Source organism: Neoarius graeffei, chromosome 1 (genome assembly GCF_027579695.1).
Source record: "Neoarius graeffei isolate fNeoGra1 chromosome 1, fNeoGra1.pri, whole genome shotgun sequence".
NCBI classification, from domain to species: domain Eukaryota; kingdom Metazoa; phylum Chordata; class Actinopteri; order Siluriformes; family Ariidae; genus Neoarius; species Neoarius graeffei.
Window position 1 is genome coordinate 50,195,704 of NC_083569.1, and position 27,436 is coordinate 50,223,139.

A 27,436-nucleotide genomic window follows, 5' to 3' on the forward strand; every position below is an offset into this window, starting at 1 on the left:
CGAGGTAAACCTGCGCGTGCGCACACGGACTTCCTGTGTCTGCTTGACTGCGTGAAGTGAGTGATTTCATGCACATTATTTGCTCGGGAATCCCTTCAAATTAAATAACTTCCCAGCCACAGAATGGCCTGATATTTTGTGAGATGAGAAACATACATCACAATGATTACATTTCAGAGGGAACTAAATTTCACTGATTTTATGAAATCGAAAGGCCGTCTAGCTTTAAACCTGACTGAAGACACTTAAAAAAAAAAAGTAGGAATAGTATATTCATGGTAATATGTTTTCCAAGTATCCACATATACAAACTATTAATCTTAAAATGAATATTTATTAACTGAAAAAAAAAAGAAAAACAAGGACATTTGTACAGTTTATTTATTTCCTTTATTGTGCCCTTTTTAACTGTTTGAGTATTTGTACCTTTGTTTAGTGTACAGGTTTGTGTGATTGGGGATTTTCTTCAAGTTACAGCAATAAAAGCTCAAAGGGAACTGGACTAGAATAAAAAAGTAACAAAAATAAACATTAAAAATTAATTAAGCAAACAGAACGAGATAACAGCTTCTATCCTTTATGTCTCAAACATATAGCTGATAGCATTTCAGCCACCGAATCTAAATTCAGCGCTGATTAATGATGGATTCGTCTCCAATTCAGGCTTTCTCCCTCCTTTAGTTTTCACAAACTGATGTTATGAAGCATTACGTCTTAATCAAGAGGAAACAAACTCAAACTTTATTTAAATCAGATTCTTATCAAATAATATCAGCTGCGCTGCAAGCAAATCTGAAATATTTCCGCTTACACATGTTCACTTTGCATTGATAACAGTAATAGGTTTTGCAAATATAAATCATTTTGAAACCTTGAAACTTAACCGCGCTAAATACTCGTCTCTCATTCACTCTTAATGGACAGTCTGGGATATAAAGCGTAAATTTTACTTCACCCTTAAGCAGGGGACCATCACAAGAGCATATACATGTCACTGAGGGAGGAAAAGCACATAAAAGTAAAATGAGCGGGTAAAAGATGTTCCGTGCACTACATGATAACGGCTAATGCTAATTAATTAAGAAAGAAGTGAAAAATACAGAAAACACGTCTTTTTCTTTTTTTTCCCCTCAGAATACCCCATCAAGTGTTGGTAAACAATATAAAAATGAAAACAGAAGGATAAAACTCACAACAAGTGAATGAAACAAAACAGTTTGCTTTAGTGGTTATTTGTGTTGATTGGTAAAGTACATTTTACGACCGAATTTTTTTTTTCCCCATTTTTCTACTGCGTTCGTAGACGAAGCAAAAAACATCAGAATAAAACAGCAAAATGTCAGCTAATGCGCTTCGTTTGTCACTTTTACACATTACTGATGCTAAACCCATTTAGCGCAACCTAAACCAGAACAAAGGTCGCAGAACTAAGATCACGGTCAACTGTCAATTCTCTAAAAGATAAAGCAGGAATAGCATTTCACACAACTTCACAAAAACATCACCAAAAAGCAAGCTCATTTGTCAGATTCATTATTCTTTTTTTTTTTCTTTTGCTGTATTGCACTTAAAATAGAAAAGCACTGAAACGAGACTGAAGTGGCTGTGATCTGCTGTTAATCATATCCTCACTATCAGAGACTGAGATTGTGCCTAGATTACTAATCACTCCAATATGATCATGTCACACGTGCACCCGGATTTGTCTGCGTGCCGTCGGACTTTGTATCGGATTGTGTACAGATCAAACGTTTCATTTCGTGACGTACCCAAACACCCAAATCTCACACCATAGAAAATGGAAACGTTAAATTTAAAAAAAAAAAGTATACATCAAATGTTTTATGAGGAGCGTGTGCAAGTCACACGCACACACACACACACGTCCTAATACAAACTGATATTAATTCCCCACCTGTGTGTAGAATAAAGTCCAGCAGTGATGAAATGTAAACAAGACTGACAGGGTAGAGAAGTTGTAAAGGTGGGGTTTGAATAATGCAGACACTCGGTGGCCATCTAACATGCAGTCCGTTAGACTGAGCTGCGCTGCTCAGGACGCCTTGTTAACTGGGAAACAGTGAAATATATACGTCAGTCATACTGAGGAAAAAACATGCAAGCAATTTATATATGACCCACACACACCAATCAGCCATAACATGACCACTGAATAACATTGAAGTGAATAACATTGATTATCTCATTACAGTGGCACCTATCAAGCGGTGGGATATATTAGGCAGCAAGAGAACAGTCAGTTCTTGAAGTTGATGTGTTGGAAGCAGGAAAAATGGGCAAGACTAAGGATCTGAGCGACTTTGACAAGGGCCACATTGTGATGGCGAGATGACTGGGTCTGAGTATCTCCAAAATGGCACATCTTGTAGGGTTTTCCCAGTATGCAGTGGTTAGTACCTACCAAAAGTGGTCCAAAGAAGGACAACCAGTGAACCGGTGACAGGGTGATGGGTGTCGAAAGCTCACTGATTTGTATGGGGCGTGAAGACTAACCCATATGGTCCAATCCCACAGAAGAGCTACTGTAGCACAAACTGCTGAAAAAGTTAATGCTGGCTAAAACAGAAAGGTGTCTCACTTCACCTGTCAGTGGTTTTAAAATGTTATGACTGACTCACACACACACACACTTATTATACACACATACAGATTTGCTAATGGAACCACAAAGTGGGACACTTGGATTTGAATTTTGAACTTTCATGTACCGTCGATATATGGAAATGATGCTGCTAGTTGGCAAAGACCATCCCTCAACAAGATACACAATTTTGATATTCTAATAATGCACACAAATAAAATGGCAGGCTTAGCAATAGTGATGTCACCTAAATTTTTGTAAGTTTCATGGTTTCCAACTACAACACAAAAGTGCTTAGAACATCTCATCTCATCTCATTATCTGTAGCTGCTTTATCCTGTTCTACAGGGTCGCAGGCAAGCTGGAGCCTATCCCAGCTGACTACGGGCGAAAGGCGGGGTACACCCTGGACAAGTCGCCAGGTCATCACAGGGCTGACACAGAGACACAGACAACCATTCACACTCACATTCACACCTACGCTCAATTTAGAGTCACCAGTTAACCTAACCTGCATGTCTTTGGACTGTGGGGGAAACCGGAGCACCCGGAGAAAACCCACGCGGACACGGGGAGAACATGCAAACTCCGCACAGAAAGGCCCTCGCCATTCCAGGTCTCATGTCCAAAGTCGAGGATTTAGAGGGGGTTTAAGGACGGACACCAAAACTCACAAAAACACAGAGGTGGACAGTAACGAAGTGCATTTACTTGAGCACTGTACTTAAGTACACTTTTTGAGTATCTGTACTTTACTTGAGTATTTTTAGGGGAAACTTATGACTTTAACTTCACTACATTTGAAAGACAAATATCGTACTTTTCACTCCACTACATTTCTATCAAGGTCCTCGTTACTATGAAGCAGCTTTGAAAGTGGATGTTTTTTTCTTTTGTTTTCTAAAACGTGATTGGTTTTTCCGCAGGTGACACTGAGACAGCCGATCAGTAATCACTAGGGTCACGTCACGTCCATAGACTATAAAATCAAGTTCAGTAAATTTCTCAGCAGCATTATTTGAACACGATCAGTTGATGGCAGAATGGAAGGAGGCGGTTCTTCTGGGGAATGCACGCACTCATGGCTATACCTCGAACCCATGTTTCAGTTTTCTGAAAGGATTAAAGAGTCGTTTCATTTTAAATGTTTGCTTTGTTTACCTAAAACCCTGCATGTCAACTTATACGGTTTCCCCGTATTTTGTATGGGAAAATGCACTTTTTTGGCTAATACGGCATGCACTGATTTTCATACGGGAAAATAATGTTTTGTATCATCTGAGATTTTTTCCGTTACTCTGAGAAAATTTTCTTAGCATCCACCATGTATTTTTTCAAACACACATGCCCAATGAACCATAACTATTTTTGATTTATGGTTTTCTAGTTGCACGTGTTTTTCTCGGTCATTTGTGGTTGAGCAGTCCTCGTGAGACAAGTTTTATCTTTTAAAAATGGCATCTGGAAACGCAATGGCAAAGAGAAAACGTGCTGGAACTGGATATCTGAAGGAATGGGAAACTCTGGATGGAGAATACAAAGGATGGATCCAGGCGTCTTCGAATGGCCCCTGATATTCGCTCTGCATTCCGTGCAGAAAGCACATTAAAGTGGCAGCTTCAGGTTTTTACGACCTGAAATTGCATTTCCAAACCAAGGCACACAAAGACTGCATCGTTAAATGCAGGACCTTCAAGTCTATGGAGCAGAATTTTGGCGCAAGTCCATCGGCTCGGACTGCCCAGACTTCTGTGATGGCTGCAGAAGTTATGTTCTGCCAATTTCTCGTGGAACACAACATCCCCCTGACTGTGGCTGACCATTTTTCGCAGCTAGCGAAAAAAATGTTTCCTGATTCAAAGACTGCACAGGTAAGCATTTGTTGTTGTTTTTTTGTTTTTTAAAAGTTTTTACTGTTTGCAAGTAGGAAAGCTTCCTCCATTATCATGATAATTTCGGGAGGTGATACTGGGAGGCACCGTTTATACAACGGCAACTGTAGTTACCCGGCGATTTCGCTTCCTTAAACATTTTAATTGCTGATAGACACTTTATCCTCCTGAGAACCAACCCATAGACTTGTGTGCTCTGTAGTTGACATTTGTTTTACGTGCACACCCTCTTAGGCTACATCCACACGACAACGGCAATGAGATTTTTTTTTTTAAATATCGCGTCCACATGGGCAACGGATCAGTAAAATATCAGGTACACATGGCAATGCAACGCTTGCTGAAAACGATGCAATACACATGCCACACCTCTACGTGCGCTGTAAGACGGTCCCATCGGAGACACCAGAACAATAGAAGAAGTAGACGCATGCGCATAAACCCCTTCTTCTAGAGCATCCGCCACAAAGTTTTGATTATTAATCAGTAGCGTAAAACGAAAGACGCGGAAAGAGGAATGAATGGGGGTAGATAGAAGCCGGTACGCCAACATTCTGATATCCTCCAGAATTCTTTAATGGTCCAGAATAAATTGAATGCTACACGTTGATGGATTACTTTGTTCTTCTACGCCCTTTTTGAGGAATGTATTGTCGGACTTAAACCAACATCTGAAGAGGTGAGATCGCTCCTTTTTTTTCCCTATTTTTGCTGGCGGGATTGTTTTTGGAAAGCGCACGGGCGGCGCGCGGTTTGGTATTGATTCCGCAGTGTTTGGACTAAAGACTGTCCTAAGGGCTATTCTCTCACTCTCTCTCTCTCTCTCTCTCACTTTGCACCATTACACAATAAATATTCACAGTGAAAATATTTTGTAAGCGCGTTTCATGAACCAAGTTATAGGATTTGTTGACAACTCGCATCGAGTTCGTTACACTTCTACCCGGCGTGAAGCACTGACAGTCACGTGGTTGTGATGTCATCATAAACAAATCCGTTCTACTCATCCAGACAACTTCGCAATGGCGCCGTTGCCAGATTTTTTCACTCTGGAACCCGTTCTCAAAAGATTTCGTTTTGGAGCACCCAAAACGCCAGTGCCATGTGGACGCCAGGCCAAAACGATAAACAATTTTATCAGATTCACTTGAATCCGTTGCCGTGTGGACAGGGCCTTAGTCTTTCAAGCTATTCACTCGAATTCTGGTGTCTTGTAAAGAGTGCATCCTTTTTTCTTTTTTTTTTGGAAAAAATCGAAATTGTAAGTTGTTTTTTTAACCCTACCTAGTAAGCAACTCGCAACAAAAGAGAAATTGAGACACACATTTTTTTCTTGGTTCCCAGGAGGATATGTAGACACAGATGACCAACACCCGTTACTACCATCAGTCATCAGTAAACTGGAAAAGTACTGAATGAAGAGTAATGGTGGCAACGACCATTGATAACCTGTCTCTTAAATGTGTAGTAGTGGATGAACACAATTTAACACCATCTACATGTTTGCCGTGCTCTGATTTTCTTTTGTTGACCAGGAAAATAATCTGTACTTGCCTGTTATGTTCGTAGACTGAACCTTTTATTCATTTGTTGTTCACCCAGGATTTTGCATGCAAACGAACGAAGACGACCATGGTCATCAAAGGAAGTTTAGCCCCTGCTTATACAAATCCTGTTGTCGAAAAAATGCGCCAGCAGCCGTTTAGCCTTATGATGGATGAGAGCAACGACAGAAACAGCACCAAGCGCTTGGTCATTCTGGCACGCATTTTTGAAGATGCCTGTGTAAAAACCAGAATGCTGGATTTACCAGAACTTGCTTCTGGTAAAGCTTCAGCGATATCGGAAGCTGTTGGACAGCTTCATGAGGTAAGAATTTATGTATTCTTTAAACTGTAAAACAGTGTGCCAGTCTGCTGAATCTGTATACCTGTTTAACAATCTTGACTGGAAGTGTGTAGTAATATGTATAATATTATAAATACCTTTGTAACTTTTATAATTACAAAATGAGCACTAATGCATATTTTCAGGGAAAATGACATCCCCTGGGCCAACATGGTTGGGTTTGCAAGTGACAATTGCAACACCATGATTGGCAGGAAAGATTCTGTTTTGACCAGGCTCCAAGCAAAAAGTCCCAAGATTTTTAGGTATGTTTCATGTGTCATAAGTTGATATATATAATAATATGCACCAAAATTGTATCAGAATAGTACTCCAGTACTGTACTTATTCTACTGTTATTTCTGTTTCAGCATTGGCTGCATTTGCCACTTGGCAAATCTTTGCGTGAAGGCCGGTGTGAAGGCGCGGCCATTTAAAGTAGATGACCTTCTGGTGGATGTGTTCTACTTTTTCCACCACAGCTCAAAGCGCATTCAGGACTTCAAAGAATTTCAGCAGTTTACAGAGGTTAGCTAACAGACCTATCGTATCACTGAAACATAAAGAGTCTTTGAGATTCTCTTCTGGTAGTCTTCCAGCTTTTCCTCAACTAATTGTTCTACATTAAATTCTAGGTAGAGGAGCAGCAGATCTTGAAGCACTGTCCTACCCGTTGGCTGTCCCTAGAGAAAGTCTGCAACCACCTGCTGAGCCAACTGCCGGCCTTGCGAAGCTACTTTGCCAGTCATAAAGATGTTGAGAAATCAGGCAAAGTCAAGTCGATAAATGACAGGCTACAGGAACCCCTGACTGAGCTGATACTGTTGTTCCTGCGGTACATTATGCCAGTGCTCAATCAGTTTAACATCCTTTTTCAAGTAGCCCAAGAGCATTAGCTCAAAATTGAGTCCAACCCGGAACAAATTAGTAACAAGCTGAATTTTTCAGAATATGTTCAGAATACCCTTAGGAATAACATACTAAAAGTCCCTGGGAATCCACCTTGTGCTCTCTGAGAAATTCAAGATGGCGTCCAAAATGGCCGCTGATTGGAGATTTTTCAATATCTCAGGGATAAAACATAATATAAATGCAATTAAAATGTTAAATTATATGTTCTCTCATACAAGCAATGCAAATTCACCATTGTCACGCTGTTAAAATTAAAATTAACCAAGATTACAAGGTCATTAATGTGGAAATTACATGGAATTTGATGGTTGACATGACTGACAGATTAGCTTAGTAGGCTACCTACATACATGAACATAATGACATAATGACAACAATTAGACATCAATTTCCTTAATATTTAGTGCATCTTTAAGCTTTGATAAAATATTAAAGGGAAATTAAATTTGAGAACTCTATCTTCTAAAACTACAATGGCAAGCTGTTTCAGTACACTTCTTCAACGTTCCGGCGACTTTCATGACAAAAAGGTCTGCCTCAATAAAAGCTCTTGCTTATAAACAATGAGTAGACTTAAACACTTCTCAGTGCCTCAGTTGTAATGCTTGGACCTTTGTTGTACCATCAATGAAGTAGGGAATTTATTCAAGCTTGTTTAAGGGTGGAAAAAAATTAATCTTTGAGTTTCTAGCGCCAGTCTTTACTACTAGCAATTCCAGTGTGTTTGGACAAAAAATGACTAAACTCAGCATGACCTTTTAAAAATGACTGAACTCAGCATGACCTTTTAACATGTCATTTTTCATTTTACACCACCAATTTACTTTAATTAATATTAATGAAAATAAGTGCTCCAACCCCTAGTAATTGTGTTTGTTGTTTTGTGAACAGAATAGGATGATACGGAGTGAACGAGTAACCAATGGATCCACACTCTATAATCGGTAGTGTACATTAAATAGCACATGCATAGATTTACAATTATAAGTCTGTAATTATTAGTCCTAAACATTAAGAACTGAAGCCATTTCAAAAACATATGAGATATCTTCATGATACCATAACGATTATTTTGTCATAACAGTCATTGTTATTTCTTCTTGGATGTGAATTTATGGGCCACGGCGTTTCAAGATTGATACTTGATTCAAGGATCGGACTGGATGAAACCTACACACATTCATAGTACTGTGCACATTCATAAATGTGAACTGGTGAAGTGCCAAAAATATGACAATCTAACCAGACATGGCAAGCGAACACATTATACACAAATATACTGTTATAATAATGTGTACATTGTTATTATTTAATGTTAATACACAATGTAATTAATACACACATGTTGGAATTTACTCTCCTACCCTACAAAACATATATTCTGACCTTTAAATTCCATTAATATTTTGTTTTGGGCCTGAGATATGGGCAGATCTCCATTTGGCGGCCATTTTGGACACCATCTTGAATTTCTCAGAGAGCACAAGGGGGATTTCCGGGGACTTTTAGTATGTTATTCCTAAAGGTATTCTGAACATATTCTGAAATTTTCAGCTTGTTACTAATTTGTTCCGGGTATAACCCTATTACTCCTGGGCTAAAGGGGAGGATTGCATGGTTGGCAGTCTCCTCCCCGAGATGGACAGGCTTCTACGGAAGTTTGCTGTGAAGTTCTTGGAGCTGAAGCATGTCAAGTCCTGCAGGAACCTTAGGGAATTTGATGTGGGCAACCAGGAGCTGCAGCGGTCCGATGACAAGCTGGCAGTGGGGCCTGCAGTCAGATCTCGCCTGGTGGATCTAGAGGAAGACCTGGACGCAAAAACTGTCCAGGTCTTCTTCTCTTCTGTCAGAGGATTTTATGAGGCTGCTGCCAGGAAGATGATGGATAAATTTCCATTTGACAATGAAGTGTTGGTCAATCTTGCAGTGTTAGATCCATCTAAAAAAGATGACCTGGACTATAGTGGTGTCAATTTACGGTAACTTCCTTTTTTGGCTTTTACCTGGACCTGGAGCAGTTGAAGGAGGAGTGGGAGGACTTTCAGCTTATGCCAGATGATGTTGTGCCATGCAGGGCAAATGATGGCAAAAAAGTATGAATAGCTGTATATTGGGGAAAGGTCTTCGATGTAAAAACTGCTCTGGGTGTTGCCAGGTTTCCAATGCTGAAACAACTTTTTACTGCTTTGTTGCGCCTCCCACATAGCAATGCAGATAGTGAGAGGGCTTTTTCATTGGTTAGGAAAATTCATACTGAGGACAGAAAAAATCTGGCTGCAGACACATGAACTGCATATCTGCAAATTAAAATGAACTGTGATGAGGAGCTACAACTGCTACCCAAGCAGTGATATTATAGCTCGTGCCAAATCTGCAACATCTTTGTACAACACAGAACACTCCAAAAAGGAATACGATTTAAATTCCTGTTATAAATTACTGGGAAGATTTTCAATTTAACTTCATAATTTATTAATATTTTCACTTATCCTTGTTTACATAATATACTTGATGTGGTTCAGTCATCTTTAGTTGACTTAATATTGATTTAATATTAATACATTTTATTTGCAAAATTTACATCAATAATTCTGGTATTACTGATACAATGTATATTAAATAATTAAGTTTATAGTTCAGTCAGTCATTCTCTTTAGTAGATAATTGTTTACTTGACTGGACATATAGTCCTTTTTAATTCAGTTGTTTTCTCTGGGATCTAAAATTGCTTTTTATTCAGTACATGCTTATTTGATCCCTTTAACTTGATGCAGTGTGATGAATATGCCTATTACAATAGGAGTGCATCATGTGGAATAAAACAATTGGTGCTTTGGATATTGGATTTTTTTTCTTGTGTATAAGGGCTCATGGGTGTATGTAAGGGAAAAGTACAGGTTTTGTAAGGGCATGGGGAACTAAAGGTTGACATGTATGTAAAACGAACCACATCACGGCCTACAAAAACTCGCCATCCAACCTGCGGAAGCATATTGAGGTATATAAACGTTTTATTCCAAGAGAAAGCTTGCAACGAAGTTGTCTGTGCTTTTAGAGCGAGCGATAACGTTACAATAGCTGTACAGTCTGATTAGTCAAATGACTTGCTATGGATTTGCCCGCCAAGTTGCCGTCGCCTTGTCCACGGCTAATGTTAACACATCACTAGTTAATTGGACACTTAGTTAGCATGTAAAAATGGAGTTACGGTACGCTAACATGAATAATGTTAACTTATCTGAAGTCCTTTCAGAAATATATGTTTTATCATAATCTTGCCAGGGCGGCACGGTGGTGTAGTGGTTAGCGCTGTCACCTCACAGCAAGAAGGTCCGGGTTCGAGCCCCGTGGCCGGCGAGGGCCTTTCTGTGCGGAGTTTGCATGTTCTCCCCGTGTCCACGTGGGTTTCCTCCGGGTGCTCCGGTTTCCCCCACAGTCCAAAGACATGCAGGTTAGGTTAACTGGTGACTCTAAATTGAGCGTAGGTGTGAATGTGAGTGTGAATGGTTGTCTGTGTCTATGTGTCAGCCCTGTGATGAGCTGGCGACTTGTCCAGGGTGTACCCCGCCTTTCGCCCGTAGTCAGCTGGGATAGGCTCCAGCTTGCCTGCAACCCTGTAGAACAGGATAAAGCGGCTACAGATAATGAGATGAGATGAGCTTTTCATTATTATAATTATTTTATTTGAGAGGCTGATTTGAGGAAGTTTTTAATGTCATAACTGTGACGATGCGATGGAGGACTGAACCGCGTCACATCACTCCGAAAGCTCACACAGCACACTTTTTACACTTGTAGAAACGGCAGTGAAATGTGTGCAGTGTTTTGTAAGAGTGATGAGTCTCAGGGTTTGGTGGAGTTTTTTTCTTTTTTTTAAATTGCGCATTAGAGACATGTTCCAGGTGGTGTGGAGCGATTTTAAAAGCGTGTGCATCAAACACAGCCATTAATCAAACACTTTCATCATTAATTTCAACACTGACCAGCAAGGATTTTGCATAAACAGAGTTCCAAGTATAAAAAAAAATCGATATAAAAACATTCATTTGTTATGTAGATGTAGCTGTTATTTACCCATCGATACGAAGACCAGCAAAGATCTTCACGCAATATGGTGCGTTTCGCTTGACCAATACCAGTGAAAGCATGACATCGTGTAAGCCTGGTCTAGGAACTGCACCGAAGCATTGAAATTATCGCCTCAAATCCCACCACGTCTCCTGGTTATCAGTTTTGTACATTTTTAAGTCGAGGAACTGCTTTCAGCTCTGGACGACAAACAGCGAGTTGCGTCAAATATCACCTTTAATATTTTATCACGGTGGTGTAGTGGTTAGCGCTGTCGCCTCACAGCAAAAAGGTCCTGGGTTCGAGCCCAGTGGCCAGCGAGGGCCTTTCTGTGCGGAGTTTGCATGTTCTCCCCGTGTCTGCGTGGGTTTCCTCCGGGTGCTCCGGTTTCCCCCACAGTCCAAAGACATGCAGGTTAGGTTAACTGGTGACTCTAAATTGACCGTAGGTGTGAATGTGAGTGTGAATGGTTGTCTGTGTCTATGTGTCAGCCCTGTGATGACCTGGCGACTTGTCCAGGGTGTACCCCGCCTTTCGCCCGTAGTCAGCTGGGATAGGCTCCAGCTTGCCTGCGACCCTGTAGGACAGGATAAAGCAGCTAGAGATAATGAGATGAGATGAGATATTTTATCACATTCAAATTACATGTATAAAAATAAAAAAAACGATGAATGCTTTAATGACTTAAGGAACAAAACGAAGACTCAATCTAGATCAACTTCACAGGGAATCCTTTCGAATGCTGATTTTTAGGTCATAGTTGAACGGACGTCAAATGAAAACACACAATTCGCTGTCATTTCTTGTCCTAATATTTCTAGTTAAAGCACGTACAGCAAAATATAAGAGTTATGGTTACTGGCAATACGTTATGAAAACACCAATTAGCAGCAGCAGTAATGTGTTATAGGATGAAGGGAAAATATTTTGATAGCTTGTCAAAATTGGGCTGCTGTGGTTGCCCTGTTTTGGCAGCCATTATTGTTCCATTAGCAAATCCTTACTCATATACAGTACATACACACCCACTGACACACACTCACTTGGTGGGCACGGTTGGCGAGCCCGAGCGGTGGAAGTGAATGTTCTGCCACTTGCTGTCACGGCGATGCCACACCCGAGTCTCCTCTGACTGCATGGTGCGAGGCATGTTGTTAGCGTCGATGTACTGCGTGAGTCTGATGTAAGCTATACAGGCAGCGTCTTCTCCCAGCAGGTGCACATGAGGGTTCAGCAAGATGGTGTGGACGGTACGCCTATTGACTTTGGAGAGAGCTGAAAACAGGATAGATAAATAAATAAATAGAATGCTGAATTATCATCAGACTATGCAGTATAAATGAATGAAAGAATGCTAAACAGGTTAATCTTTCATTATCACAAGCAAGTACTAATAGTAAAACAGTCAAAGATATTTTCATTCACTCTTCTTTAATGACTGGTTTACAGTATCCTGGTCAGAGTTGGAAATTTGACAGAACAGAACTTTTATTCCATTTTCTTCGAAACAACTTTTCCAGGCGAATCTCTCTGGCACTGTGTGACTCTTTGGAAATGTTCCTGTCTGTTTCTTCCATGTCTTAATTATTGTTTTCACCATTTTTGGACAAAGTGACATTTTTTAATCCCTTCTCCAGCTCTGGGAAACCTCCACATTCTTCATGTGCTGGCTGTTTTCCTGATTTCCACTGATGGCTCACAGCAAACTGGGATGGGATTGTGTGTGTAAACTGTCTGATAAACTTGTACACATAACACAGTGGGGTTCAAAAGTCTGAGACCACACTGAAAATTAGGTATTTAAAAAAAAAAAGAAACGGCAAATAAGCAGAAAAAAATCAAACGAAGAAATGAAAGCATGAAACGATTCACTCAATCCACGATTCGATTCAATTCATGATACTGGGTTCACAATTTGATTCCCCCCACACAATATTTTTTGAAAAAAATGAAAATATTTTTATTACCAAAAAGGGTAACATTGATTTTCCTATTTTTTATCAACTTCAATATTCATTTTGTTAAAGAAAAACATTGTCACAATTTCTTAATAACCAGCAATAAACATTTGTAAAGGCTGGAATAAATTATTATTATTATTATTATTATTATATACAAGTAAATATAATAACTACATTATTTTATTAAAAAAGATATTTTCTTAATAAACATGTATTATCTCCATTTTTCTTCACTTTATCTTTCAGCAGTCTGCAAAAAGAAAGCTCCAATTTTGTTAAATCTATTTATACAGTCACTCACACAACAGCTCGTTCCCATTTTAGATCTGTTTGTGTGTTTTAGTGGCATTAGAGCTGTGTTACTTCCGCCTAGCGTAAAGTGACCTGTATTCCCACTATTGTAGTTTATTGCGCCCTCTGCTGTCTAAACATCACAGTTACAGCTTGAAAAAACTAAGATTATGCAGCTTGATAATAATCATGTTTTGTTTTTACCTCGCCCGCGACAGAGTAAGTGGGGTGAGGTATTGTAATCAGTGTGGTTCGTTTATTTGTTTGCGTGTCTGTCTGTTAACAATCTAGCGTCTAGACGGTTGCACTGATTGACCTCAAATTTGCAGGGTAGGTAGGCAATGGTTTGTAGATTACCTGATTAAATTTTGGGGGTAATTGGGTCAAGGTGAAGGTCAAGGTCACCGGAAAGGTCCACCTTTCGATCAAAATAACATTTTCCATTATAACTAAAAAACAGTTGCCGATAGACAGATGTTTATTATTGTGAGCATATAGGAACTCCCATATGGCCTTTCATTTGGCACCATGATCTTTGACCTTGAGTGACCCTGAAAGGTCAAACTCAAGGTCATGGGTTTTCAAAGGGCTATAACTTGAAAATGGTTCATGATAGCCAGATGTTTACCATTATCAACATATAAGTCGTCCCATATGGGCTTTCAGTTGCTGCCATGACCTTTGACCCTGAATGACTTTGAAATGTCAAACTCAAGGTCATGGATTTTCATAGGACTATAACCGAAGGGCTGATGATTGAGAAATATTACCATTATCAACATATAGGTATAAAATAAGTGCTGTTGGGTGAGGTTTGTTTTGCCTGGCAACACTTTTTTTTAAATTTAATCGATTCCAATAGTCAAATTTGTATCGCGATTTATTTTTGGACAATATATTGTTACATAGGGGCGGCACGGTGGTGTAGTGGTTAGCGCTGCCGCCTCACAGCAAGAAGGTCTGGGTTTGAGCCCCGTGGCCGACGAGGGCCTTTCTGTGCGGAGTTTGCATGTTCTCCCCGTGTCCACGTGGGTTTCCTCCGGGTGCTCCGGTTTCCCCCACAGTCCAAAGACATGCAGGTTAGGTTAACTGGTGACTCTAAATTGAGCGTAGGTGTGAAAGTGAGTGTGAATGGTTGTCTGTGTCTCTGTGTCAGCCCTGTGATGACCTGGCGACTTGTCCAGGGTGTACCCCGCCTTTCGCCCGTAGTCAGCTGGGATAGGCTCCAGCTTGCCTGCGACCCTGTAGAACAGGATAAAGCGGCTACAGATAATGAGATGAGATGAGAATATGGAAGTATCTGCATAATTTCTAGGTCACAAATTAACATTAAGTCAATCAGATATTTGCTACGCGAACTCCTTTGTACAAAAGGTCAGATTTTCCTTTTCATGAAAATGATCACTGATAGTTTCATTTATAATTTTTAAATAAATAAATAAATAAATAAATAAAAAGAGCATAATCACTGAATACAAACTCTTGAGCTTGCTAACCAAGACTTACTAACTTTAGCTACGTTGGACATACTGGCACTGTTTAACAAAAGACTAGAACAGGTGCCCTTTTGCACTCCACTGTACTTTGCTTTAACACAAACTATTCAATGATGGCTTACAGTTCTCAAAGTAGAACCTGTGGAAGTCTGTTCCCTCCACCAGGTTCCCCAGAGCCTCAGGTTCAAAAGAAGTCAGTCCAGGGTCACAGATTTTGCTGTCAATCATAAACAGGGAACAGAAACCATTTTACTACATGAATGGACAGCTGTAATCACAATGATCTGATGGAGAGAAAATGTACTCACGTATAAGCTTCAAAATCTCCATTGTTGATGGCCTCGATCAGCTGCTCAGTCACTTTGATAATCTCCTGCTTCCGTGCTGAAGAGAAAACGAGTGACAGGTTGGTGTGAAAATGTCAAAATGGCTTTTGGGTTTAAAAAAAAAAAAGCAACAACAAAAACCCGATAGCAATGCATGAGATGTCGGATTATGTAATTGCATACACACCAAAGTAACTGATGGCTCTACAAAACAAGCACACTGTGTTTAAGCTTTATTCCTGAATATATTTTGTATATACTGTATTAATCTTAACTTATGTTCATCAAAAGGCCATTAATATAAATTAGTTACACCCCTTTGAGCATTAGTATTATAAATAATTATGAATGTGGTTTGCAAAAGTGTATTAGGAAAAGAAAAACCTTCCAAAAACACTTAAAAGGGTAATGAATGGTGAGCAAGACTAAAGTAAAGGAAAATAGAAAAACATAAAATACACTAAGATACTTAAATATTGTTCAGGAGCGCACAACATGATGGCCATACACTGTGATCTCTTAGAAAAAGTGTGTGTGTGTGCTTAACTGTTCATATTTATTCTGCTCGTCATTAAGTCCTCGTGATTATAATGAGAGAGAGAGACGTTACAATAACATTTGGCAGCACCTAAAAATATTTGCTGTGCTTCCAGGCCCATGGAGGCTGTAAACACATACACGGGGCACGAGTGAAATCTAGGCAAATGACCCAAATTTGCAAATTCACAAACAACCAACAGAGGTCCATTGCAGAAACACTCAAATCGAGTGGGTGTGTAGGAAAACGGCTGCATTTCAGCACTACAGGTTGTTACAAAAGTCTCCATAAATATGGGAAAATGAACACTTTTTTAGCAAATCGCTCCCAAAATTTTTTAGACTTATTTCATATAATAAATATTTTTTCCTGAGATAGCTTATAAAGGGGGCCTATTATGAAAAACTTACACTACTGTTCAAAAGTTTGGGGTCACCCAGACAATTTTGTGTTTTCCATGAAAAGTCACACTTTTATTTACCACCATAAGTTGTAAAATGAATAGAAAATATAGTCGAGACATTTTTCTGGCCATTTTGAGCATTTAATCGACCCCACAAATGTGATGCTCCAGAAACTCAATCTGCTCAAAGGAAGGTCAGTTTTATAGCTTCTCTAAAGAGCTCAACTGTTTTCAGCTGTGCTAACATGATTGTACAAGGGTTTTCTAATCCTCCATTAGCCTTCTGAGGCAATGAGCAAACACATTGTACCATTAGAACACTGGAGTGAGAGTTGCTGGAAATGGGCCTCTATACACCTATGGAGATATTGCACCAAAAACCACACATTTGCAGCTAGAATAGTCATTTACCACATTAGCAATGTATAGAGTGCATTTCTGATTAGTTTAAAGTGAGCTTCATTGAAAAGAACAGTGCTTGTCTTTCAAAAATAAGGACATTTCAAAGTGACCCCAAACTTTTGAACGGTAGTGTACCCCCCCAGCCTTTGAGTACATACACCTGGGTATCTGGAATTTCTACCAACCTACAAACTCTAAAATAAGATACGCAGTCAGTTTCTTTTGGGCTCCTATTTCAGAAAACATGAGCTTCAACAAGCCGTTCAGATCTGACTCCCCTTTCTGTGTCACAAGCAGAGCTCATTAGGATGATCCCACCCCCTCATCGGAGTATTTCCAATCATGGCTTCAGAACTGACTTTGAGAATGAACATACATGAGGAAAGTGCTACCTGATTGGCTGGCGGAAGATGGGGGCGGGGTGAGCAGTGGCTCATTATCATTTAAAGGAACAGGCCGTTTTGAACAGGGCTGTTTAGACAGGGTGCGAAGGGGACTGTGGTGCTTGTGATATTTTGACCAAAGCATGTCACAGACATTTCATTAAGACCTCAGTGAACTGTGTCAGCTTATGGAAAAGGGGTACGTCACCTTTAAAAATGCCTTTGACAAAAGAAGGATGTATTGAAAGCATGTGCATGGCGACAGCATTCAAAGAATATCAGATATGTTAACACAAGTCCATCATGAGTGGGAGAGACGACTGTGCTTACAAAGAAAATAGATAAAGAAAACGTTACATTTTGATAAAACATTAATTTCCTCTATGTATAGAGACTTTTAGGAAATCCCGTATGTTAATATTAATGACTAGGTAGGCAAACGCATGCCTAGAAATATTGATGCACAGGAGAACCAACAGACGGCATTCGAACTGAGAAGATTCCAGAAATTTCCTGAAAAGGCCTTTACAAGCATCTTAAACAATGTGCTTCAGTACAAGATAAGCTTAATCCATGTACACATAATAGCACATCAGTAAAGTCCTGGGAATGATTTTAGATTTTCACAAGCAGTACTAATACCATGAAAGTATCAGTAATGTATTTCACGTCTTAATGTGTTTAAAAAAAAAGACAGATAACAAAAATAAATACAAGTTACAAAAAAATTTATTTGTGTACTAAAACCCTTTGAGTCACCAGTAAGCATTTACTCTAAAGCTCTGAATCCCAACACACATCACTGAGCACATTATTGCAACACTGCACAAGTCTGTGAGTGGTGTGATTTGGACGTCCACCACTAGCACGCACTGCTAGAACACATTCACCTGACTAACAGCACATCTCACGTCACTGCGTTTGCTGGTTAGGTTTTGCTTAAAATAAATGAAGATAAGATACTAATAAATGATGGTGTAAAAAACCACAAATCTATAATAACCATTAGTATCAATACACAGGTGATTATAGAAAAAAAATCATATGTGCTGATTGGTCGAGAAATTCTGACTATTTCTCAATAATCACCTCGAGCGACTCGGCAAAATGGTGGCCAATCGCTTTGTTACCGTAAATGAGGAAGAATTACAAATGATGAAAGAAAATGCTGTTCCTAAAAGCACTAAAGATGCTACAAAGTTTGGTCTAAAACTATTCAAAGGGAAGGTGGAACTGTGATTTATTTTATCGATTTCAAAACAAAGTATTTTATGTGAGTCGGCACAGATAAGTGACAAGTCTGTGCCGAGCCATTATTCCATTTGCATGCTGCTTTTGAAATTTAAAAAAAAAAATTTTAATACAATTTTTTTTTCAATAATCACCTGTGTATTTATACTAATACAATTATCCACCTCAGGTTCAGTGAATATCAGTGAATAATAACCTCGACTTTGTCTTGGTTATTATCTAAATAATATTGACTGGCTTTTTTTTCATAGTATATCAGATATATTCCATTCAGCTAGCATGATATTGAACGAGTTGAAGACGAGTTCAATATCATGCTAGCTGAATGGAATATATCTGATATACCATGAAAAAAAATCCAGCCAATATTATTATTATTATTATTATTATTATTATTATTATTATTATATGTACACATACGATGGAACAATTATAGATTTTACAAAAAAAGTTAAGAACAGTAGGGTTACTTGTAATATGTATCTTACACCATTTTCAATTCACTGCAACAGTTTGCTGCGGGCACCACCAGCGAACAAAGCTTTCTTTGTTCTCATTGAATATTTGCATCAGCTCCGACGTGTGATGTCATGTTGCCTTGACAGCCATGAAATATCGTAAACCATATTCAACACTCATTCTCCATTGGGTAGAGTGGCGTAATACACGTAGGATAAGTGATATGATAACAATAATTGCATGCTCTCAGACAAAATGAATGACACCCACTAGAAGGGAATAGAACACATGTTTTTATTCCATCAAAAAAGGGTCCTGTACTAGAGGTCTGCGCGGGACAGAATTTTCAGTCCCGCTCCCGCATTGCGCAGTCCCGCTCCCGCCCGCTCCCGCAAAGAATTATGATTTTCAGTCCCGCTCCCGCCTGCCATTTTGTCCCACTCCCGCCCGCAAATCCCGCATGATGCAGACGTTCGCGTTATTTCTCACGAAAGTTCTTGTCATTGGCTTGGGGAATTAAACATGCTGAGCTTAGCTGAGCTCTCCACTGACCGATCCTTCATTTATTGTAAGTTTATTGTTTAGACTCTGACATTCTGCTGACACATTCCAAGTTGAGTGCTGCATGCGCTCATGATTGACAGCTCTCGCTTTGATTGACAGCTCTCGCTTTGCGCACTCGCACTCCCACTTCCGAGTCTGTGGCGTTATGATTCCAACCGCAATTTCATTCTCCTCTCATATGAAGTGCTGCGCAACCACAACCAGCTCCTCAGATTATACACTGTCTATTTCTCGCTTTAAATTGAACAATCTGTGCGATACACAGTCCTTTTTAATACTAGTTAATACTTTTTAATACTTTTTTAAATACTTTTTAATACTTAGGACTAATACTCTTGACTTTTTAATGGTAAATGTACCTCTTTTTAAAGCAGCACTTGCTTCTGAAGCACTGTGAGCTTCACTAGAGGAGCTCTGCTCTTCTGCCATGATCGTTGATCCCAAACACGGAAGAGCAGAAAGGAATCGGAAACGTACGCGAGATTAGACCACGTCCGCAAATTTAGGCATCTTAAAATGTTTTTATTAATGCCAAATAAAATATCCAGCACAAATTATATACGATAGACATAAATTAATAATTTATAAATTTTATTTTAAACACGTTTTTAGTTAGCGGGACTGCAGCTCATCACCTCTCCCGCCTGCACCCGCATTGTGCACTCCCCCTCCCGCCCGCGCCCGCAATGAGCTTTCAAAATTTGTCCCGCGCCGCACTGCTTTGCGTCGGGTCCCGCGGGAGTGCAGGGCTTTATCCTGTACGTATAATAATCACCGATATTCACCGAGCCTTTGGCGAATAACTGTTAAATAACAAACTCCAAATTTTATGCTTACACTTTTGAAACAGTCCTGAGTGTTTTGCTATAAATTTTAAATTGACCCTAAATCCAAAGAATCTTTACACTTAAAGGTTATTAAATCGGGGGCGTCGTGGCTCAGGTGGATAAGGCGCCATACCATAAATCCGGGGAGCCGGGTTCGATTCCGGCCCAAGGTCATTTCCCGATCCCTCCCCGTCTCTCTCTCCCGCCCATTTCCTGTCTCTGCACTGTCCTATACAATAATAAAGGTGAAAAAAGCCCAAAAAAATCTTTAAAAAGGTTATTAAATCATCAGTATTCCAACTAATCTGCTCACAGCTGTGTGAATTCTTGTGCACTCGTCCCGGTGCCACTTACACTGGGATGGTGAAGTGGTTGAGGTTGTTTGAGAGGGGGCTCAAGGTTAAAGCACTGACCACAACTTGCTATGGAGTTCATACTGAGAAACACCAGAAAAGCAGAGAGGGAGACTCACAAAGAAACAACCGGGAGCAGTTTGAGTATGTAGCTACAGCACTCCTCTGTTCCCGGCCATGTGCCAGGGAGGCACCAGATAGAGGAAGAGCAGGAAGAGGAGGAACGGGAGGAAGAGTGCTTGCACTTGTAGGTTCTAGTAGCATCCAGCAGGTGGTGCACTTGTCAGACAAATCAGGAATGCGAGGGCGACGTATGGGGTTGTGGTCAAAAGGTATGCGGGCAAGTGGATTTATGTGCATACAATTGTACGTGGAATAAAGGTGAAGGGATAAAACAACAGTAAAAGTGTAAGGTGAAGGAAAAAGAAAGTATTTGAATGAGTGGGAATGTATCATTATAAAGTCATTAACATAGTTTGCTTTCAAGGAATTTGCTGAAAACACAAACTCAGAAGGAACAGGAGAAAAATGCAAAAAGAATATGGTCAATTTTGCATACTTTACTTCCTACTATGACCATTTCAAAGCTTTTATCTTTTAAAATGTGTAAGGTCGTAGGGATTTTCCCAACATTTTAGGATCTAGACTGATTTTCCAACTCTTTTCGAATGTTTCCAGTGCTTTTAGTTTAAAAAGGGAAATTTACAGTTTCAACACAGGCTTTCCTGAGTCAAGGCTTATGGTTTGTTTAGTTGGGGACTTCTCCTGGATGAACTGTATGTCCAGCCAGTTAATTTGCAGATGTATTTAGCTTGGTGTTGTATTGGGAATCTGCTGGTCATCTGTGATCATCACTAGAGGATGAAATGACCAGAGAACACAGTGTTAAACCTGTATCAACCTCCCCATATTGTCTTATTACCCCATTTTCTCCAAGTCTGGTCGTTTGGCTCAAAACTGAGGGTGAGCACATGCTTTCGTTCAATTCCATCTATTTGTTGGGGTTTTTTGTTTGTTTTTTCTCCACTCAGGGCAGCCGAACACACTTGGAGAAAAGTGCAATCTGCCCTCTTCCACATACACAAGCTCACTAACAGCCACAATTATTTAGTGTCAAGTTGATTGACAGGGGAAAGAGTAAAGCCATTACTCCCACTCAGCGAGCAGGGCCAATTTTTTTCTCGTACACACACTTGATTATGGATGGGCGTTACATTTTTGAAATATTCTTTTCTGCTGCACCACTTGGGAGCGGTTAGCACTGTCACCTCAAAGCAAGAAGGTTCTGGGTTCGAGCCCAGCAGCTGACAGGGTTGGAGTTTGCATGTTCTCCCCGTGTCGACATGGGTTTGCTCCGGTTTCCCCCACAGTCCAAAGACATGGGCTGAAGTGCCCTTGAGCAAGGCTCCTAACCCCCAACTGTTCCCTGGGTGCTGTAGTATAGCTGCCCACTGCTCTGGGTATGTGTGCACTCATTGCTCACTTGTGTGTGTGTGTGTGTGTGTGTGTACATACATGTGTTCACTGCTTCAAATGGGTTAAATGGAGAGAGGAATTTCACTGTGCTTGAGTGTGCATGTGACAAATAAAGGCTTCTTCTATTTACGAGTCAACTATTTAAGTGCATTACTCGTTAAAGCTAGGGTAGTAGGGAGTTCTGGAGAAACCAGCAAAAGTAAGCTAGATTTTGAAAGAATCCAATTGAAAGATTCCACCCCATCCCTTCTGCCCTCCCTCCAAAGCCACTCCTCTAAAACACATGAACGCGTACTGCCTGACTACTGCTGGAGGATGAGTCCATGAGAGAGTGCGTAGGGGGTGGAGGGGGCGTGGAGGGTGGTTGGGTTTTGTGGAGTGCATAGTGTGTTCTTGACATATCCAACTACCTCATGTCTCATTCACATATAAGAAAACACCTAATATTTTCATCATGAAACTAAACCTTGAATATGGCTATTGCTAATACTGACAGCTGTCAACTAGCTCGCTACCTTTTAGCAATACGTTTGCAATATGTCCGCCAAGCCTTGTGGAAGACTCCAGTCATGCACAATGAGTGCACAAACAGAGTGCACGCAGGTGGACAGGCAGGTAGGCCATCGAATCCTTTCATTTGGACCGAGTGAAATGATTGGGCAGGCTTTAAACAGCCTTACAACTGCTCCAGATGACTTTTTTTGGTCAAAGCATTTGACTTATTCATTGCTGTCAGGTTATGGAAAGAATTTCAAGAAAGATAACAAAACAAACGCTTCTAAAAATGACCTACCCTCATATTAAGCAACTCACCAAACAAAACAGTCCAACACTGAGAATAACGCAGACATCAGATCACATCAGAGCTCAATCCCAAGACTAAACAGTTTCCCAGGGAAAGAGACAGGTAGACAACCTATCAATTCTTTAATGACTTTCAGCTTTCTAAAGCATTTTTGCAAATATGTGCCACAGCATATGTTAATTTCACCAACATCAGCTTTGCCAAAAACAAAAGCAAGAAAAAAAAAAACCAAGTGTTGCCAGGCAAAACAAACCTCGCCTGGTAGCACTTATGATGAATATGAAGGAAGATATCGTGAAAAAACAATTCGGACCTTTTTGGTGACCTTGAGTTTGACCTTGCGTGTGAACATACTTGGCCAATAAACATGGTTCTGATTCCGATTCTTATTCGCATACCGTACTGCTGTCAGCCAATCAGAACACACCGTAATGCTCTCAGCCAATCAGAACACATCTGAATAAATATGAAGGAAGATATCGCAAAAAATGATTTTGAACTTTTTGGTGACCTTGACTGGATGACTCTCAAAATGTTGGAGGTTCTATTTGAGACCAGTGCCCATATATCCTGAACATTTCATGAAGATTGGTCCAGCCGTTTTCCCGTAATATCATCCATCCATCTATTATCTGTAGCCGCTTTATCCTGTTCTACAGGGTCGCGGGCAAGCTGGAGCCTATCCCAGCTGACTACGGGCGAAAGGCGGGGTACACCCTGGACAAGTCGCCATGTCATCACAGGGCTGACACATAGACACAGACAACCATTCACACTCACATTCACACCTACGCTCAATTTAGAGTCACCAGTTAACCTAACCTGCATGTCTTTGGACTGTGGGGGAAACCGGAGCACCCGGAGGAAACCCACGCGGACACGGGGAGAACATGCAAACTCCGCACAGAAAGGCCCTCGCTGGCCACGGGGCTCGAACCCAGAACCTTCTTGCTGTGAGGCGACAGTGCTAACCACTACACCACCGCGCCACCCCCGTAATATCATTAACAAGAAAAAAAAGAAAGAAAAAGACAAACAAACAAACCACACTGAAAACAATACCTTGCCCCCTGGTGGAATCTGTCCCGGGCGAGGTAAAAATATGATTCCAAAAAAATTGGATTTCTTTTTTGCTCTTCTGTGAAAGGGTCAGGCTGTAACCATCAGGAGATGGTAACTGCTTTGTTGGACAGCAGATTGCAGAGACAATTCACTAATGAGCTGACAGAGAGTAAAGCCCGATGAAAATCATTCTCTCTCACACACACATGCTCGCTCCTTGAGGCCGATTTTAATACAGTTTCATAATGACTGCAGGAGCAGTGAAAGAAAAAAACAAAAGTATCAGACAGGGAGTCAGATAAGGACTGAACAGGGAACACTTCCTTGTGAATAAGCACCAGGAAGCCTTGTGTCTTTTTAATAGGCTGCTTCACAGTAAAGGGAGACAGTGATATGCTTTCGGTATGTCTGCAATTCAAGCATGGTCAGGCCATTATGCAATACAACTACGCACACTTAAAAAAAAAAATTTAAAAGAGAGTCGCACAAATAATTCATTCGCTAAAATCTTTCACATTTATAAGGTTAAATGTGTATGAGAAGTTAAGCACTCTACTTAACCCTGACCCATAGGTTCATATAAAACATACCTACTGATCCAGTGAACTGAAAGCTAATGTAATGAAAGCTGTGCCACCAACCAACTGGCTTTGTAGACAGTTAAACACCAGTTTACACACTGAAATCGCCCTGAATAGTAAAATTACTCCAACTTTAAATAGTAACACTCAAATTGTAACCTTTAATCAGTCAGTCGAACTCATTTCTGCATTAAAATTGGCTAAACAGAGTTAGCTGTGATCACAGCCAAAAAGAGATCAGTGGTGAGCTCAGGAATAAACAGACCAAGCTGCTGAATGCGAAGATGGTCGTCACTGATGATTATTAAACGGACTGAACGAAATTAAGAACGGAAAGTCCACTCTGCTGACGAAAGTGTGTAATGTGTGGGATTTGCCATACCTCTCACATCCTCATCTTCTATGGTGGTGTTGGCGCTCTCTGAGGATTCCTGAAGAGGAACATCCATATGAATTTAACATGGATCCACAGTACGTAAATTAACATGTTGGTTCAGTAAGGATCATTTCAAAACATCATGTTGCTCAAATATAGTTTAGTACCCTTGATGCAATTTGTCTCATCATGAGAAAACGTGAAGAGACCTTTTATTATTTATCTGCATCTCCCGCAAACATATGAACAAACCCTTTAAACACCTTCCATAAAAATACACACCCCATGCACAAAAGCTTACGGACATGCAGGAAATGTGCTGAAAAGTCTCAGCGTTACCACTACCACGCAAGTTAGAAACCACGATGTATGGTACAACACGGGCATGCACAGCATTCAAGATACATTAGTGGATAATGATACATTTCATCCTATGTTGAAAAATCTGTTGTTCTGCTCAGCAGCTTCTAATAATGAGGCAGTGCTAATGGATTTAGGACAGAAACAGGTCTTGCCAGCCCTTAAAGTCATTAAACCAGTGAAGTCTTTAAGTGCAATTCACGATGTAGCAAGCTTGATCCTAGCAAACCGGTTTATATACATAATACCTTGTTTCCGTCAGGTGGATTGTGGATAACAGTAGTTTGAGGCTCCTGATCAAGAGGTGCAGAGAGAAAAGGAAGAGAATCAAGAGGATCAGGGAGACAGAATGGGAGATTGCATTCTCGTACATAGAATATGAAAGTGTAAAGGTCACCAAGCATTGCTTTGTTCTGCATTGGACTGGGGGAGGATGTTAATTACTAATAAAAAACTTAAAGCATTATCCAAATTGCATTAGCGGCTATTTAATAGCCAGTTTAGAAAAAAAACACACACACACACACACATACATATACATATATATATATATATATATATATATATATACACATATATGTGATACCAAATTCAAGTACTGTATGCTTGATGGTCTTTAGGAGAAGATACTACAGAAGAAAAATTATGAAGAAAGCAGGAATACGTCATGACTACAATATGCTAAAATGAAGCCAGATGGACACTATGATTCAAAGCAGTTTATTAAAGGAGAACTGAAGTCATTTTTAAACTTGCTTTAGTTCTTAATTAACGCGTTATTCAATTACGTTTTCGGTTTCAGTAACCTTATATCGTGACTCGTATTGGCATCTAATTGCGATTAAATATTATACTTATCGGCCTTTTCGGTTTTTAGCCGTGTTGAATTTAGTTCGTTTGGTCCACGGCAGGCGTCGCTTATCCACGCGATCTTCACGAGACTTGTGCGAGACTTCGAAACGTGAAGTGTCAGCCAGGTGTCAGTGCCGCCATTTTGAAAACTGTTTTCCAAACGAAATATTGCACAAAAATGAGTTTCAATGACGATTACTGCCTACTTTTTTTCAAACTTTCCTGATTGCTATCAAAACAAACAAAACTTCCGGCTTGATTACGTCAGCATTCGAAGGAGGGCGCGCGTGTCTTTTGACAGCGTTGGCAGATGTTGGTCACTGATTTCCGCTTACGTTTTACTTCCGTCCTACGATGTCTCGCACAGGTCTCAACGAATCTCGTTTACGGCCGTCGCTTTGACATATGGACTGATATATTACAGAGCATATTTCAAACACTCATAACTTGCTATAGCAGGGACTATCAAAAATGCATTCCTATGTATATTTAATAAAATGAGATAAATAGAATTTTGATAATAGAAAAAATTTGCCTTCAGTTCTCCTTTAAACCTGATTTAGTGATCAGAAACTAGTGTGTGACAGTGTGCAGTGTGAATGAGTCATAATGTCCAATTAACGACTCAAATGATCTTTGGCGGAGCTGTCAGACAAGTACATTGAGCCATCAGAAATTGTAGAGCGTGAGCATTAAATTAGTAGATTTACGTGATCCAGCACAGGCAGTTCAATCATGTAGTGTAAGCCGTCATCAAATACAATTTCTAATACTGTCCAATGTTTGCTCGGCTTTAAGGCTACAATGTATGTTTGTCAAGGACAAGTTAGCAATCTTAAATAAATACAGATCAGGACCTGAGTGTTATTTACACATCCCATAAAGACAGCTTCTCTAAATATTAGTTATGAGGTCGGAGGAAGTATTCTAATCACAAGCTGTAAAAATCCTGCTTACAGTAAAACTACATGCATCTGGGACACATCAGCAGGGTGAAACGTTGCTGGTTATCTGGAACAAAAACTCAGGCATATTCCCTATCTATGAGACATAAGTACTGTAACACAATGCAGCACTGAGAAAGTCTGTGGCATTTAGTGATCGCAGTTCCAGTAGAGCGAGCTGGAGCATACCTGACTAAATAAAATGTGACACGAACATGTGGTTTTCCAAAGAAACTGGACTGTACAGTGGAAGGTTGGAGCCACACCATGATCATGAAAAACATACAAATAGGTGACTACAAATACGTGAAGATAATATGATACAGTGTCCTGCAAAAGTATTCATCCCCCTTGGTGTTTGTCCT

The 27,436-nt window shown here is 40.1% G+C and overlaps 1 protein-coding gene across 5 annotated transcripts in view; it reads right to left on the reverse strand.

Annotated features, from left to right (window-relative positions):
- Nucleotides 1-367: 367 nt before the first annotated feature.
- camk2d1 (calcium/calmodulin-dependent protein kinase (CaM kinase) II delta 1) overlaps nt 368-27,436 on the reverse strand; it is a 215,152-nt gene continuing 188,083 nt past the window's right edge. For 2 of the 5 annotated variants that reach the window (XM_060933421.1, XM_060933403.1), the window contains 6 exons: nt 25,521-25,568; nt 24,922-24,970; nt 15,418-15,493; nt 15,232-15,326; nt 12,405-12,636; nt 368-2,070 (listed from right to left, as the gene is read on the reverse strand). In XM_060933421.1, the coding sequence (XP_060789404.1) occupies nt 2,067-2,070; nt 12,405-12,636; nt 15,232-15,326; nt 15,418-15,493; nt 24,922-24,970; nt 25,521-25,568 (504 nt within the window). In that variant the 3' untranslated portion in view covers nt 368-2,066. Of the gene's footprint in view, nt 2,071-12,400; nt 12,637-15,231; nt 15,327-15,417; nt 15,494-24,921; nt 24,971-25,520; nt 25,569-27,436 lie in introns of those variants that run through there. The other 3 variants (XM_060933431.1, XM_060933411.1, XM_060933441.1) reach the window with 2 other exon arrangements.